This window comes from Chrysemys picta, chromosome 2 (genome assembly GCF_011386835.1).
Source record: "Chrysemys picta bellii isolate R12L10 chromosome 2, ASM1138683v2, whole genome shotgun sequence".
Lineage (NCBI taxonomy): Eukaryota > Metazoa > Chordata > Testudines > Emydidae > Chrysemys > Chrysemys picta.
The window spans coordinates 55,764,949-55,781,413 of NC_088792.1; the positions used below are offsets into that span (position 1 = coordinate 55,764,949).

Below are 16,465 nucleotides of genomic sequence, written 5' to 3' on the forward strand. Positions count from 1 at the left end.
AGACTTGTGTGCTCCTGCCATGCTGCGGGGTTCATTACAGAGCTATAAACAACAGAATAAATTATAATACATTGTAAAGGCAAGTTCTGAACCAAGAGGAAGTAGTCAAAATTGTGGGGGAGTGATGTTTCCCATTGGTACTTTTCTTCTGACTTTGTTTATGCTGTTCCCCATTTCTGTTCTGAAGAGCTCATAGCTATGTACATTATATTCGAGTCTATGTTTGAAACTCTGTAACCTTTGCTAGAGTACTCTCCAGGAAGCTCGCCTGACCTTTACTTAAGATAAAGAAAACAACTGAAATGAGGAAATAAATGCTCCTTTGATAATACTGTGTAAGCTGTGGCTAAAGAACTCTGGAATACAACAGCATTAATAAAGTATCCATGTTAGGTGAATTTCTTTATCACCAGAAGCAGTGACAAACTTTGATGGGGTTTTTCATTCACAGTTCACAAATTATTCTCCAGGAATCATTGACTTATTTTGGAACAATAATTGTGGGTTAATAGAAGCCCTGGCAGAACTTTGCACTCTTATATAAGAGATCTGTGCCGTGCAAATTTTATTTGGACACAACAGTGTATGTAGGATGAAATTTATAGACAAATTTTGCACGGGTATTATACTAGGCAAACTTGCTATACGAAGAGAGGGGAAAAACTTCATACAAATAGTAATTTCAAAATGACTATTATCCATATTCATTTGTGTGTCTTTAGGAATTAGTGCGAGGAATTACTTGAGGCAACTTATTACAAAAATAAAAGCAATTTCAGTGTTGGAATAAAATCAGTCTAGGAAAAGAAATCTTGTTTTGCCAAATATGTATGTTATGTGCACGCGATGGAAACTACGATAAGGAAATGTATCTAAGTATCTTGAACAATCTCAAGATGTGCAGGGAAATTAAGCAACTTTGAAACTATGTTAGCTTTATCGGTTTTTTTAAGTCTAATTTGTTTGACGTCTCTATTATAAAATTGTTCATGCCTTCATTTTTTACTACTGTATTTTTATGATACATGAATGCTAGTTTTAACAGGTATTCAGTTTAGCTGATTGCAGCAATTTTCTCTAGTAGGATCAATAATAGAAGTTAGTTAGCTCAGTGGAAAAGCAGCCATGAACTCTACTGCCATAAGCAGACAAATGTCTAGAAGTGACCTTTGATGGAGACCAGACTTGCTATAGGGGAGTGACATGTGTATGGTGGGGGCAGAGAGAGGATGCAAGACAGTATTGGCCTCACCAGGCAACGTCTCTCATGCCACTGCCTTCATGTATCCTCTGCCAGTCAAACCTCAGAGCAGCACTAGTGGAAGGGACTTCAAAAAGGGAAGTAGAACTGCAGCAAGGGAAGAGTTGGGGGTGCATGTGTTAAAAAATAAATAAAAAGTTTCTGGCATGAATAAGATGAGTGGCAAACCAGACAGACTGTCCAGCTGATTCATACACAAAAAGGCTCAGAAAAAGCAGGTGGATTAACACAACATAGGGCTAATTCCTGTTTTTCTAACTCAGGTAAAACTCCTACTAACTCCAACGGAAATTTCTCTTGAGATAGGAATGCAACATATGGTTCATGGAGCCATGCTGTATATAGTAATATAACTTAATAGACTATGTTGACAGAGACTGGCTGTATTTGGTAAATACAAAACAAGAGGGCTGTTTAGAAAACCCACCAAGACTCTCAAGTAATTTTTATGCAAGGGATTAGCTGCTTATGTTTTACACTACTTGGATCCATAGAGCGCGTACCATCCTTCTCCCTCTATTCAGGAGACACAGAAAGCTCTGCTATCTTACTGAGCTCAATGAGAGAGAATTTCTCTGCTTCAGTGACAAACGGAAAAATGGGACCACCTGCTAAAGGTTACACCTTCAGCAAAAACAACCTTTACTGGCTGCAGTTCATAGCCCTACTTGCTTCATCTATTCTTAGTGCTGATGTCACTGACAGGCAAATAGAACGACCACATGACTGTCACATGACCATGAATACTAGAAATTGAGACAAAATATATATTTTAAGAAAGCGATGAATCAGACTATACTTACAACTTTCAGCCTGATAGTCTGGCACAAACTGCTCGTCATTGTCAGGTACCTGAGCTGAAGAAAGGGGGAAAAAAGGGGGGATAAATTAAGAGAAGCCACTAAAGCATAGTGAAGATTATTGTCCTAACCTTGAAGCTCAGCCAAGGTCAAAACTAGGATTTTGTTGGCTCAACCATTATTAGGACTGAAATAAGGCATGAGAACAACCTCAACCATGACTAAAATCCGTTAGCATGAATTTTCAAAGGGGACTTCTGCACAAAAATAAATCCCAGTGTTTAAACCATCTTTCTACATTTAAACCCCTCGTGTTCCTTCACCAGGAGAAACTGGACTCATTTAGGAGTAACGCAGCCAAAATAGCAGAAAACATTTTTTATTTTGTGTTTTAAAGGGTCAAAAGAGTCTTTGGCCAGACCATAGAATTTTCATTTCAATCTTTGTCTTCAGATGGGCCCAAAATATGAACCATAACCAGAGTCCCTCTGCCTTCTGTAATATCTTTACTTTTAGGCAACTTTATGACACAACTAACTCCAACTGCATCTGAAACATCATGGTTGTCCCCCAGTGATAATACAATGCCATTTTGTTGCATAGTCAAGCCATTAACAGTTTCCCCAAATTGTCTTAATGCCTTGTAAACATCCAAGGCTTTAGCACGGTTTAGACATATAACTGTAACACTGTTTAGTTTAATTGTGTAAGGTGGAAACTAGCAGAAACCAGGTCATGGGACAGCCATGGTGTAACCTTTCTAGATAATTCCATAGTTAGCAAAAACTCAGCTTGCCATAATTTAAAAATACTGCTCTTTTGTCAAACTATCTCATCTAGAACTTCCATGGCAAAGTGACATGAAATGAACTGTTTGAAAGTATGTGACAATTCTTGTCCAAAGAGAAGTAAATCAAGAGTAACCCAACATGCTTCATGAAAAAGTAAACAGTGGTTATATACCCATTTATTGGAACACTGAATATCAAACTATTAAAAGCAATAAAGAAAAATATGTTGTTTGATCATTTCATAAGGCTTTCCAAGTTAGGAAATATGAAGGGCTTGGTTCACTTTTATACATATACCTAACACCTGCTAATATCAATGGGAATTATGCATGTGAGTCAAGAGGTAAGAATATTTCTTTAGACTTAGACACTCTTGATCCTTTAGTGCAAATGTGCAAGATATTCTGTGGACCTGATCCTAAACTCCTTAATTCAGGAAAAATTTCCACTGACTTCACTGGAAGTTTTTCTGGAGTAAGTATTTCAGGATCAGGCCCATAATGCAGTAAAATAGTACTCTCATGATTCCAAAGAATATGTTTATAATCCTACCTAATGTATTGAAGCAAATACACCTTAAAAACAAAATAATTGTGGATAAACTATAAACAAGGATGTAGCTCAAGTGTTAAGACAAATATGTGAATGGCAATTAATGTTAATCTGAGGAAAACACAGATGTTGAAGCTTTTCCTAGCATTTATATTACACTAAAACTAGAAGAAGAAGAAGAAGAAAACTGTATATCTGAAGACATTTTTAAATAAATAATAAACAAGAATTAAAGTTCTACAGAATGCACATCAAATTTACTAAATCAAATACTCCAAGTAATTTTTTGATGCATTAAACTTCTCTTCCCTCCAAGGAAACCTCAGCATTCTGACCAGTGATGAACTCAAGGGCAATGCAAAGCCCAAGAGAGGTAAAGTCAACCAAAAATTAACACTCTGTAAATTTCAGTTGGTTCATTCAGATCAGTGCATGTAAGAAGTTTAAAATTTTCCCTTCAATATGCCAAATATTTGACTGCTACAGGAAACTCCAATCCTGAAGTCAAGCTCTCCCAGTTAACAAACTTTACCGTAGGGATCTTTTACATTCCTAATTTTTTTTAAATTTTGGGGCACATATAACCGTGTAGCATTTCTATTCATTAACTTTATTGTTTATAAATAGGATATATCCATACAATACCCCTTGTCCATGAAATATAAATATAAAAAATATATATACACACACATATATATATTAGGTGTTCAGTAGTACCTTTCAGTAGTCAAACCCAATCCTTCTCTCATTCACCCCAGTGCAAATTAGGGGGGATAAAACCATTATATATATATAATTTTATGTTATTTTTAAATGCAGCTAGCAGGGGGTTAAATATCCGTCTAGTTATGAAATAAATGGGCTCTCCACATGTGAATATCTCCACTTAAGATTGATTTGTGGTAGTTGCAGAAATGGGTCCACCATATTTTACATTCTTCGCAGCAAATTACCAACTCCAGCCTCTGGGCCTGATTCACCACGGCTTTATGCCAGTTTGATTGATTTCAGTGGAGTCACCAGCATAAACCTGGACTAATACAGTGGTGAATCAGACTCTTTGTTTTCCTATCCAGAGGATGAGAACTGTAGGGCCAAAAACCTCTTTTAAAGGTCCAGTTCCAGTCTCTACCTGTAAACCAGCATAATTCCACTGACTTCAATGGTTTTATCCCCCCTAATTTGCACTGGGGTGAATGAGAGAAGGATTGGGTTTGACTACTGAAAGGTACTACTGAACACCTAATAGTTAAAAAACCCTAGTTAAAAAACCCAAACACACCGCTTTATACAAGAACAGTAAAAATAGGAGATGACTAATGTATTTAAAACTATTATAGTTTTGACTACATTTGCTGGTATGCGCTTCTCTAAAAGCTACGGGGTGGGGGAGAACATAGCAAAGCTGACAATTCCTTTTTACATTAAAAAAAATACACAAAATGTCAGGCACATAGTTCCATACATTTTCTCTTGGGATGCTTAAAAAAACCACATAGCACCAAAATAAAACAAATGCTGTAGGAAGTAAATCTGTGAGCCCATCCTGAAAACTTCACAAATAAGAGTCACCGATCCACTAGCCATAAGACACATGGCAATCAGAACTGTCAATTTATTCCTTCTTTTCAACTATGTTTTTTTAAAAAACTGAACAGAATTGAAATTCATACATGATCATATTACAGAAATTCAAGCAACTGTCCACCCAATACACAGACTTTTTACAACAGTAGCTAGCTGTGAAAAGGGAAATGGATTGAGTGCACCATCACATTACTCAAACAGAAGAGGGCTTTTGTACCCCAAGTTTTGATAATTAAAGGGAGTCTTTGTAATAAGTTAAACCAGCAAGTACACAGTTAACTTCATCTTAACTTGGATCTCTGAAAGGAAAATGTGACTTGGGAGTGTTGCAACTTCATGCACATTTATATATGGATATATCATTCGTTTCCTCTTTTCTTTAGTCATAGACACTGCAATTTGGCAAAGCTCTCATAACAGCTACAGCGGTCTTCTATCACCACATTCAGGACAAGACACAAGTCAACAAAACTTTTTCCCTCTCCATTTAGCAGACTATTAGAAAACATGTCTGAAATGACCACCCTGAGAATGAGACTATTTCCCCCACACTATTTAATTAAAGGATCTAGAGGAAAGGAGGAGGGGAAAAGCCCAATAAAAGGCTTTCAAGGAGATTAAGCATGTAGATTTTATTGGTAATAGCAGAAGCAGCTCTATCAGGTCATTCCACATTAATAGACAAGCTGCCATCAAGTCTCAGACTCTCATACTTGAAGTGGGCAACATCTGTACTATCAGCCAGTCGCCTTAGCAGAGATTATTACCAAAAGTTTTTTTTCTTTCTGACTACAGCACTATGTCCCACGGGTGTGTGGGAAATGCACAATAATGTTAATTATAATCCTAGTTTTACAGGGGGATGTATCAGTTTGGATTTTATAGTCTCATCACCTACTCAATTAAAATCAACTTGCCAATAGCAACTGTTCAAAGCAAAGAAATACTTAATACCTGTTTTTGATTTTCAGAGACAATATTAACATATTACTTTACAAAGCTAAACTTAGAATATATCTTGCAAATGGAAAGCAACTTGGAAAAGCAATTTAACCTGACATTGGGGGGGTCAATTTCCTTTCTTTCATTACAAACAAAAAATTTTTAAAAAGTCACCATCAACAAATATCTAGTACAAAAGGAGTTAATATTTAATTAAAACCAGCTCTAGCCACTGTAACAATGACCTGGAGCCAAACAAGGAAGAAGATGTATGAGTCATTCTTTCTGCCAGTGAATGAGACAGCTGATCTCCTAAGCAATTCCTCAAGACAAGCAGTCAGAACTGGAGTTCTGCCTCCATTCACAAAAACACAGTCCACATTGAACCATGTGGCCTCAACCACAATCTTTTCATGTCACACCCTTCCAGCAGGCAACAGCAAAGTAAACTTGAACTTTCTGCATAAACACACCAATTTCATTGCTTTGTCTCAGAGGTAGCACAGACCCGCAAAAGAACATATTTAATAAAGGAAAAGGCAATAAAATTTAACCCTTCCTTTCCCAACCACAAACTTCTGCCAGAAATTCAGTACCACATGCATGTAAGGTTGCAGGACAAGCAGAGAGTTTGCCATTTCTTCTTGCTTCACTTAAGAATTTTATTTTAGATATTCTAACATTTTCTATACTACTCCCCTCTCAGAACTTGAGGCTCACTTTTTGACCTAGACATAATTTGTTTCAAAACAACAAAGATGTACTCAGTGTGGCAAAAGAATCTGAAAATGACAGGAAGACATCTGAGTTGCACTATTTCCAGCTTACCCTAAAATAAAGTTTTAGGCCACAAAACAAAGGAATGAGGCCCGTAAGCTTTGTTTCATTCAATATCTGTTTTCAACATTTAAAAGGTTATATGAAGTACAGACATTAATACAAAAAACATATTTTAATAAAAAAGATGAAAAAGGGTCAATAGTTGATAATATAGAAGTACTCATAAGGCATGACAATGACCATTTATTGAATACGAAAAGGAAAATATCATTACCAAGTGAACACCGAATGTGCTATCAAAGCAACCAAACTTTTTTTGTTTCCTCAAGTGACCTGCTCTGACATATAAACTTATGTGTAGCTTAAAAACTAGGGGACATATCCTGCAAATCATTCTGGCTGTGAATGATCTATACTAAGCTGAAGAGGGTTTGCGAGATCTGGCCTTTGTTTTTGACTTTAACTTTTATGCAGAATAATACAGAAGTTGGTTTAAAATCCACACTCACATTTTACATCTGCTACGTCCCTCATAGTCAATAAGTAACTATGTAATGGGACAAAATTACTAATCTGTTTTTTTCCATCAAAGAAGAAACCCCCAGATTAGTACTGTGTACATTTTCAGGACCAACAATTTTACAAAAGGTTAGCACCATTTTGCCAAATCCAATTTTTCTCCATTTTTTGTGCAGAGCTATTTAAAATCAGGCGTATTTAAAAGTCAAATCCACTAACTGTCCAGAACTCCAAAAAAGGGAAGTGATTCACTGTGCTACAAGTCTCATCTTTAACATGTTTATTCCCTTTTAGAACATTCCCTACTATGCAAACTTCAACCAAGACGTGAAGCGGTCTTTGTTTGACCATGTTTGTTCACTAAATACATATATATTCAGATACAAAAATACTTAATGGTTGTATACCCGACATTCAGATTAGTGTTCTTACCAAATGTGGGGTTCATTGTAGGGCAGCAGAAAGCTAAGAAGCCATATCCACAGCTGGTGCAAATCAGCATAGCTCCACTGAAGTCAATGGAGCGACTATGATTTATACCGGCTGAGGGTCAAGCCCTAAAGTTTTATATTCTGTTAAAAATGGGAATTTGAGCATTACTGAACAATGCAAATTAAGTGATCACTTTCATATATACGCATTTAGGGATAATCCATTGGGCAACACCGAATCATGTGTATACAAACGTGACAATGGTAGCAGAGATCACGGAAACCATTTCTTGGAGTTCATCCCAAACTTAGCCATTAATTGGTAGCAGAAATATAAACGTTTTACAGAAATCAGTATGGATGCCTTCTTCAGTTTGGAAAACTTGGGAGAGCCACCCTCGCTGTGCCTGTCTAGCTACAAACTGTGGTGGGAGAACAAACCCGTTACCTGCGCCTTTTATTGTAAAATGATTGCCTTGCACTAGAACAGAGCAAAAAATACAATAAATATTAATGAGTTTATGTAATAAATTCTCATTGTTACTACCAAAGAAGGAACTCCATCATACAGATCAATAAATTAACTTTTTAAAACAACAGAATAGCTCAGTTACCTATATTCATTTTGGAAGCCTTTTACTCATCTCTATCAAGTTTCGGCCAGGAATTAGTGACAGAAATACTAGAATAGACATTTTTAATAAATAATGTGCTTTTCTGTTGTTTATTATTCTCCCACCCCAAATGCTTCCACAACGCATAGTAGGCTTTCCATGGCAGAGAGTTTGTTTTCTCTCCTCTGTTTGTTCCAGAATATGTAGAAGCAACCATGATGAGATAGCATTAGATTAATATTTGAACCAATTTATCTCAAGTCACTGAATAATTGCTATCTGCCAACTGCAATATAATTCCAAATATACAGAATCAATACAGGCATTATACACTATTATCATGACAAAATGTAGCTGCCACAATACTTAAATAAAAAAACAAAGACATTATCTGAACAATATTTATCTTGGTTGGCGATAAGCAATTTTAACTCTTCGTTTCCAAGTTTAATAGTGGAGACAATTATTAAAATCCTTCCACTTTCAAATTATGGCATCAGGAAATAGTTCAAAATTATTTTCCGTCCCCCACCTACTGATTTTAGGAAACCACATTTAGTTTAAATTTTACCTCAAAATAATGTGGGTGTTCTTCCTGATACATTTAATAGAACATGAAGAAAAAGCAACTTATTTCATAGAATTCAAGTACTGCAGAAGCAAGTATAACACATCATAACTTTTCTACAAGTGGCATTCAGTTTCTGGGGTTGGAGGTGGTAATAAATATATTAGATAAACAAACTAATACAATAATCTGTTTATATTTTGTACTTTGGATTACTTTTGTCCTTTAATATACATGTGCAAATCCTATTATTTACAATGGAAGTTGTGTACAAGTACTGAGAAGAGAATAAATCCCTTTGTGTTTAGTTGTTTATTACTAAGATTCTTCAAAGAAAACAAAGCCCCCTGTTCCGTAAAAACATGCTGGCTAACATGTCCCAAGTACGAAAGGCGCCTTGATAATTTTTTGCAACATTCTTCACGTGTGATACATTGTAACTCCCTTGACTCTCTTGTTTAATAAGCAGATTTTCTGACCTGGTTACTCCCCAGCGGGGTTTTGAACTTGTGGGAGAAACCTGGTCAGTTGCCATTGCTCTTAAAATTTCATGGTCACTTTCCTGGCTACAGAGCATCATGAAAATAAATATGTAAACATTACTGATGTTGCCAAATTGGCAGATTTCTAGTTTATGAAAGTCCAGGAGGACATAAATGGACAAATCTAGCAATGGGTAAACAAGTCATCCATGCAGTCATTTCAGCAGAGCTAAAATATAGCATTCTTAACACCAGCATATTGTAAATACTAGTGCAAGTTTACAAACTTTTATTTACAAAGATTTTTTAAAAACATAATCATTACAAGAGGTGTCAGAGGTAATAAATAGGATCAGAAACAGGATCTTGATTGTTTTTCTTGAGTTCTGATAGATTCTCTGCAAAGCCTGTAAAAGCTGGGGCGGAGGGGGGGAGGCAGATTGTCTGTTTTAAATAAGAACTAAAATGGTAGTGGTCTGAAATTTATAGTTTGCTAAAATATTTTCATAATAGTGGGATACATATAATATCTAAGTTTAATACTCTGCAGAAATATATAATTAAATATAAATGTAAAACTCAGTAGTTTGGGTATTTCTTTCCAGATAAAAAGTAACTTTTTATACTTACCATATGATAATAACAATATTTACAAGCTTTCCTCAGCCTAACTTACAAAGGGCTAGACACATAGCTTTGATCTGTCAAAGTAGTCTCTGCTTAAAAACATAAGGAAAAACTTAGAGCACTGAAAAAAATTCATTTACTCTTAAGAAACAAAAGGAGTTCAAAAGTAAAAATCGCCACTACAATCCTTTGTATACCTATAGAAATGACGTATGTCAATCTTCATTTCCATATTTTTTTTCTGTTTACTAAACTGCTCTGCACATACATTACCAACCTGCCAAGAATCTTTTTGATTTAGAATAAAAAATTTTTAATAATTTCCAGCAACAAAAAGAAGATTCATGCCACTAAAAATAAAACTAAAAGTTGTTTTATCATAAAAAAAAAATCATACCTTTTAATTAGTGTTTTGACAACCTTCTAGTTTGTTAAAATGATCAGATTAGACACAATAACAGATCCTTGCTAAAATTACCATAAGATAGACAGTCACTGTTTTATCTGATGATTATAATATAAGACTATCTTGTTGCAAAACACCCTATATTCAGTGATTTAAAAAATATACTATACTTATATTCCAACTCCATTCCAGAACTTCATTAAAGAATTTTTGATTATACCTTGACAAAGACATATACTAAAGGCAAAAATTCATGCTAAGAGAATTAAAACATCAGTAAAACAAACAAACTTACAGGCTAACAGCTTGACCAACTACATGCATAGTTATCAAAAAATCAGCCTGAAGCCAAGTAGCCACCAGCAATATTTCCTTCTTTCCATGGTAAGCAGTCGCATGCAATTCTCCCCACTCCCAGAGAAACCAAACATCTATTCAGTAAACAACAATAGTGTATAATCCAGTATAATATGCTAAAAATAAAACACATTAATACCCACAGTGCCTAAATCAGGGTAAATTCACAGAAATTATGTTAGTTTAAATCAAAATCATGTTCAAATTGACTATAAAAGTTTTCCATTTAAAGTTCAACCAAAAAAAAATAATCTTTACTCTGATGTAATATGAGACAGACAATGCATAAGAATCTTCATGCTCAAAATAAACATTATTAAATAATAAACATAAATTACTGAAGTGAACAAATACACCTTGAGCAGCAGAAAGCTCCTCTAAATTTTGTTGAAGTTCTCTTGTAGCAGTATCTCCTCCTTTTTATTACCCATATCTCAATAGCTAATCTAAACTCAGATTCAATATTATTGTTTTTAAAACCATCAACCTCAATATCATGAGCCTTGAAGGGTTACTTGAAATATCAAAAAATGTAAAATGACAAATGTCAGATTTCCAATTAGTTCCCAATATACAGTCCTATAAAAAGTAAGACATGAAGAAAAAAAATTAACTTATATACAATATCAAAAAGCTTATGAAAAAAGAAATCTCCTTCCTTATTAAGTATTTGATACACACCTAATGTTCTGTGTTGTGAACAAGGTGGAAAGAAGACACTTGCGCTTAAATCTTGAAGCATCCCGTCCCGATGAACCCAGAGAAACTAATTTCTGCCATCAGAAAAGTACTCCACCAGAACACCAAATAATTATATGTGCTGCTGTAAAGGAAACAGCAAGCCCAGTTCTGGCTGTATGCAGTCTCTCGAGGTACAATAATATAAACCTGATCAATTGCAATTAAAATCTGAACAGAGGCTTAGAACTTGAAGTCTTGGTGCATTAGTTCTTGCCAAAAGCAGATGTGATTGTGAGCTGGAAGCAATTTCTCCTGGTAATTTGTGATGACACTGGGTAGAGCAGCCCCAGAGTCCCCAAAGACAAACTCATCAGAGGCTCTAATGTATGCATGACACATGAGGTGGCTCTTTTAGAGCTCAATTAATTGGGCTGAACATTAAGACAGCAAGTTCAGGACTTTTTTTTTTTTCCTCCAGAGTTGTTTTTCCTCTTTTTACAAGCAGTTTTTCCCCTTACCTTCTGCAAGCCATGTCTCCTGTAATTGGCTCAGATCTTGAAAGAGTTCTGAAGAAAGAGAAAGACATATATAAAAGACGCACACCTTTAATCTTCTCATAAGATGAAACTACACTAGAAGAAATATTTTCCTGAAGAACAAGGCATGTGAATTTTACTTTGGCAACCTTACATACTGATAAAAAACAACAGCTAGACCCTGGTTGCAATTAATGATTATTCTACTCTTTTTTCCATAAGAGGTATACACGCTACAGTAATATTTAATTGACTCCTGAAATAATAATCACCATCTTTTAAGTTTGCTTTTATAGCAAATAATGCCTATTCAGTAACTCAGAGAGAAGTTAAGACGATAACCTCTCATTCAAATGATCTATTTCTCCTTACACAATACAGGCCTCTTCCTGCAATCTTTGCTCCAGCAAAACTCTTATTGACTTCCATGGGAATTTTGCCTAAGTAGGGGTTTGGTTTTTTTAAAACACTATATCCAACATAAGTAAAGGGCAGAACTTAGCAAACGAAATGTAAAAGGAAAGACACTCAGAGGCTCTATTAGACATAGGAGTAAAGTAAGGTGTTACTCTTTTATGTTACATATTGATTCCACTTTATTAGCATCATACATGGATTTGAAATTAAAGTGGCACTGCCACGGCCATGGACAAAATTTTAGGCTGCTTTACTGACATGATGGGCTCGTACTGGGTGTAAGTCAGGTCAGAATTTGATCCTATTTGTGGTCCATATTTTCAGAGATTGAGCAACTCAGTATGAAAATTTGCTCTGAGCTAAAACTTAGCATGATGTCCGAACTGATGAACAAATGTTTTTGAAGGTTATTAACTTTTGGAAAGATACTTCCTTTTTCTATGATATTGGCAAATATATCTAATATATGTTTAAATGTTAGTCCATATGAGGGGATGATGCCCTGTGTTTATTTTAGCACTAAGTAAAAACAGCAAATGGTTTTGCTTTAGATGTGTGCTGTGAATAGGTATTTTTGCAGGGATTTTAAGCACACATTAGTCCAGGAGTAGGCAACCTATGGCACGCGTGCCAAAGGCGGCACGCGAGCTGATTTTCAATGGCACTCACACTGCCCAGGTCCTGGGGGGGGCTCTGCATTTTAATTTAATTTTAAACAAAGCTTCTTAAACATTTTAAAAACCTTATTTACTTTACATACAACAAGTTTAGTTATATATTATAGACTTATAGAAAGAGATCTTCTAAAAATGTTAAAATGTATTACTGGCACGCGAAACCTTAAATTAGAGTGAATAAATGAAGACTCGGCACACCACTTCTGAAAGGTTGCCGACCCCTGCGTTAGTCTCTAAGATGCCACAAGGATTCCTCGTTGTTTTTACAGATTCAGGGGTCTCTGCTCATCTTACCGTTAGAACGGTTACATAGGTGTACATAGTGTTTGGCGAGTACGTGTAGAAACTGCACTGACCCTTGTCAAGTAGGAGTAAATCTTGCTCACCTTACTCACGCAAGTATTCCCACTGACTTTAACATGGCTATTATATGAGTGTGGTCGACAATGGTTGGGCCCTCCCAAGTCTGGTCCAAACTAGACTTTCTTGCTTAAATTTCCCATGGATGGAAGGAACTACCAGCACAACTCCACTGGAGGTAACAATAGTGCAAATGCTAGTGTAGATGATAGGCCAGAAGAAACTGCTGGTGTTTTGTCTTGCCCTTCAGCCCTGCACTAGCACAGTGGTTAGAATACCAGCCGCTGGTCTACACTAGCACTGGCACTCTTGCTATCACCAGTGGAGTTGCACCAGTGGTAGCAATAGGGGAAAATGTTAAAAAGAAAGAAGCCGAGTGTAGGCAAGGCCTGAAGGTGAAGATGTTGGGTTGTAGCGTATCCTTAACTTGTGGCACTGTGTCAGATACTGCACAATTCTCACCTCAGTGAGTGACATTTATGAGCCATATGTGCAGCAATATCTAAAACAGAACAGGGTGAGTCAGGAAGGAATAGCAACTTTAACAGTTAATTGCCTTTGCCAGTTTGTGTCACAAACTTAAATGCAATTTTCTTGTCTTATTTAGCTCTTATGAAGCTTCTCTGCATTATTAAATAAAACATGGGGGGAGGGGGGGAGAGGGGAGTGAGCCCTCACCTTCTGAATCATGAGCCAGGTCTCTGTTAATGAATTTTCTTTTCCTGACATTTGTTGGTCTCTCATTGCAGTTTCTCCCACGCGGATTCTATAAACAGGAAAGATCAGTTACTTTAAAAACACACACACACACACACACATATATATATACATACATACAACCCTCTGATTTCCACATTTAAACAAAGCCTACATGGATTCTTTACATATTCCACAGAGAAAATGACTATCCTACAGTTTCTATTCTTAATTTCTACATACAAATTTACAGCAGAGGATTATGCTGAGTACCTAACATCCTTCATACTTGTGCCTAGATGCAACACATTCCTATTTATCCATGTATCTCTCTATCTGTATAGATACAGATGCAATATGTTCCAGCTGCAGCACAGTACTAACACATATATTTAGCAATCTGGCACACAATAGCATAAAAATCCCCTTTGCTTAAACTCTTCAGGAGAATTCGAATAAGGACATTCTAGCAGGCTGCTTTGTTTCAAAATGTGATTTGTAAAATTGCTTGCAAAAATCCTGAAAACAAGAAGTGTTAACGTTTGCCTCAACTTCATTCTTCTCGGTGTTGAAGGCAAACACAGCCAGAAACTTTGCATGCAGCTGCTGCTGGTGCCCTCCTCTTCCACTAATCGTGTGCATGGTTTTACTTTTTTGGGGGAAAAAAAGGATCCAAAAATTGTCTTTAAAGAAAATTATGCGTTATTCAAATAACTAGAAGATAAGCCCATCTTGCAGGCACGACTCCTAGATGAAGAGTCGTCCCTACAGCGGTAACAAAGCAGATACTATGGACGCAAAACTCCCCCAGAGAAATAAGTCGGCGTCAAGTTAATCAACACCAACTTTTGAACTGATCACTCACGTTGGTGACCATGTAAGGCACTTGCTGGTCATAAAATCCATCCATTCTGCAGCTCTTCCGCAAGTCTTAGCTCAGTGTTTTTATTTTCTGAGCATTTGACCTGAAGATTTCCTCAGGATCTGGTCTCCAATCAGCCTAGAGGGGAATACAAGATGGCTTTTAGATTTAAAAAAAAAAAAAAAAACATGAATGAACTGCTTGAATTTGCATAGCTAATTAACCTCAAAGAGTCCCATTCATAAAAACAACCCTCCCTTCCCTGCTTTCACCTGGGTTCTAAGCAAGTGCCAGGTTAAAACACAGAGCAAAACCCACTTTTTACAGCAGCGGAAAGCAAAACAAGAGGCGAGGTATTTATTTACACTCCTGCTGTATCCCCAGAGCGATCTGTGTAACTGGCAGCTCTGATTCGCAAACGTGTGCAGAACTAGTAATGGCGAACAACATGACTCGCTTTGCACCTAACGGGAGTAGCGAGCGAGCGAGCGAGACGCAGCTATCTTGTTTTAAAGGATCGTTTTTGCAACCCACAACCATGCAATTATCTGGAGCTACGTAAAAAGTTGCTGGAAAGACCCACCTGAAGGTAACGCAAGGCGATCGGCTGCAAAAAATTCCCTCCAAATTTAATAAAAACATTAATTATTTCCCAGCACTTCCCCCTTGGAAGCAGTAAGCGCCACTGACAGAGCTCAATTCGGTGGTTTTTCCTCGGGTTCTCCTCCAGGGGCCTCCAGTCCAAACTGATGGATCTCTGCCTCCCATTGGCTCTCTGTGTCTTTCACAGGATCAGATTTCTGCCTGTCAGTCAGGCTGCCTCTCTCCCTCAGGGAAAAAGGTAAAAGCTGGATCCTGCCGGATTCTGGTGGGTCCAGCCAATTTTTGGTCCTTGCTCCCTTAAAGCTACTGCATAAGTAAAGAACAAATGTAGCTGCTTGTTTTACACTCAGAAAGAATCCAGACCCTGAAGCATCCCAGTGCAATAGTGCCACAAATACCCATATCTAGCACCTGGTTCCAGACTGTTTTCTGGCCCCCAACCTGCAAATGCTGCTGCTTCAATAGAGAACCAATTTGGCTCTCTCCTATTCCAGGAACAACAAAGAACATTAGATGCACAGCAGTGCCACAAAAACTCATGACCAGCATCTGGAACCTGCCAAGACTTGGCCTCAAACCCCTGAATTCTACTGCCTAAATACAGAACGTTTGTCCATTTCTATAGCACACAAAAATCCAAACACCAACGCCTTCCAGTACAACAGCAGCACAACAAGCATCGGATCCTGCCAAATTTTGGCCACAAACCCAGAAACTGTACCATCAAATTCATACATAGGGATCTGGATTTTTTGATGGATTAGGAGAAACTGCATGTGTACTAAATTTAGACTATAACCCAGGGTAAGCAGCCAAAAATTAGCTGGATACAGCAAGATCGCAGTGCCAAATTCGAGTTTTTGCATCTTTCCTGTATCAGGATTTATCCAGGTCCAGATTTTTCAGTTGATTAGTA

The 16,465-nt window shown here is 36.8% G+C and overlaps 1 protein-coding gene across 5 annotated transcripts in view; it reads right to left on the reverse strand.

Moving 5' to 3' along the window:
* The window catches only part of ETV1 (ETS variant transcription factor 1), a 75,197-nt gene extending 59,500 nt beyond the window's left edge, over nt 1-15,697 (reverse strand). Inside the window, exons 1-5 of one of the 5 annotated variants that reach the window (XM_042856652.2) lie at nt 15,530-15,697; nt 14,950-15,084; nt 14,067-14,154; nt 11,917-11,964; nt 2,065-2,118 (exon numbers count right to left, since the gene is read on the reverse strand). In XM_042856652.2, coding sequence (XP_042712586.1) covers nt 2,065-2,118; nt 11,917-11,964; nt 14,067-14,154; nt 14,950-14,994 — 235 coding nt within the window. In that variant the 5' untranslated portion in view covers nt 14,995-15,084; nt 15,530-15,697. Of the gene's footprint in view, nt 1-2,064; nt 2,119-11,398; nt 11,769-11,916; nt 11,965-14,066; nt 14,155-14,949; nt 15,085-15,218; nt 15,420-15,529 lie in introns of those variants that run through there. The other 4 variants (XM_042856657.2, XM_042856654.2, XM_065583178.1 and 1 more) reach the window with 4 other exon arrangements.
* Between the last annotated feature and the right edge of the window lie 768 nt (nt 15,698-16,465).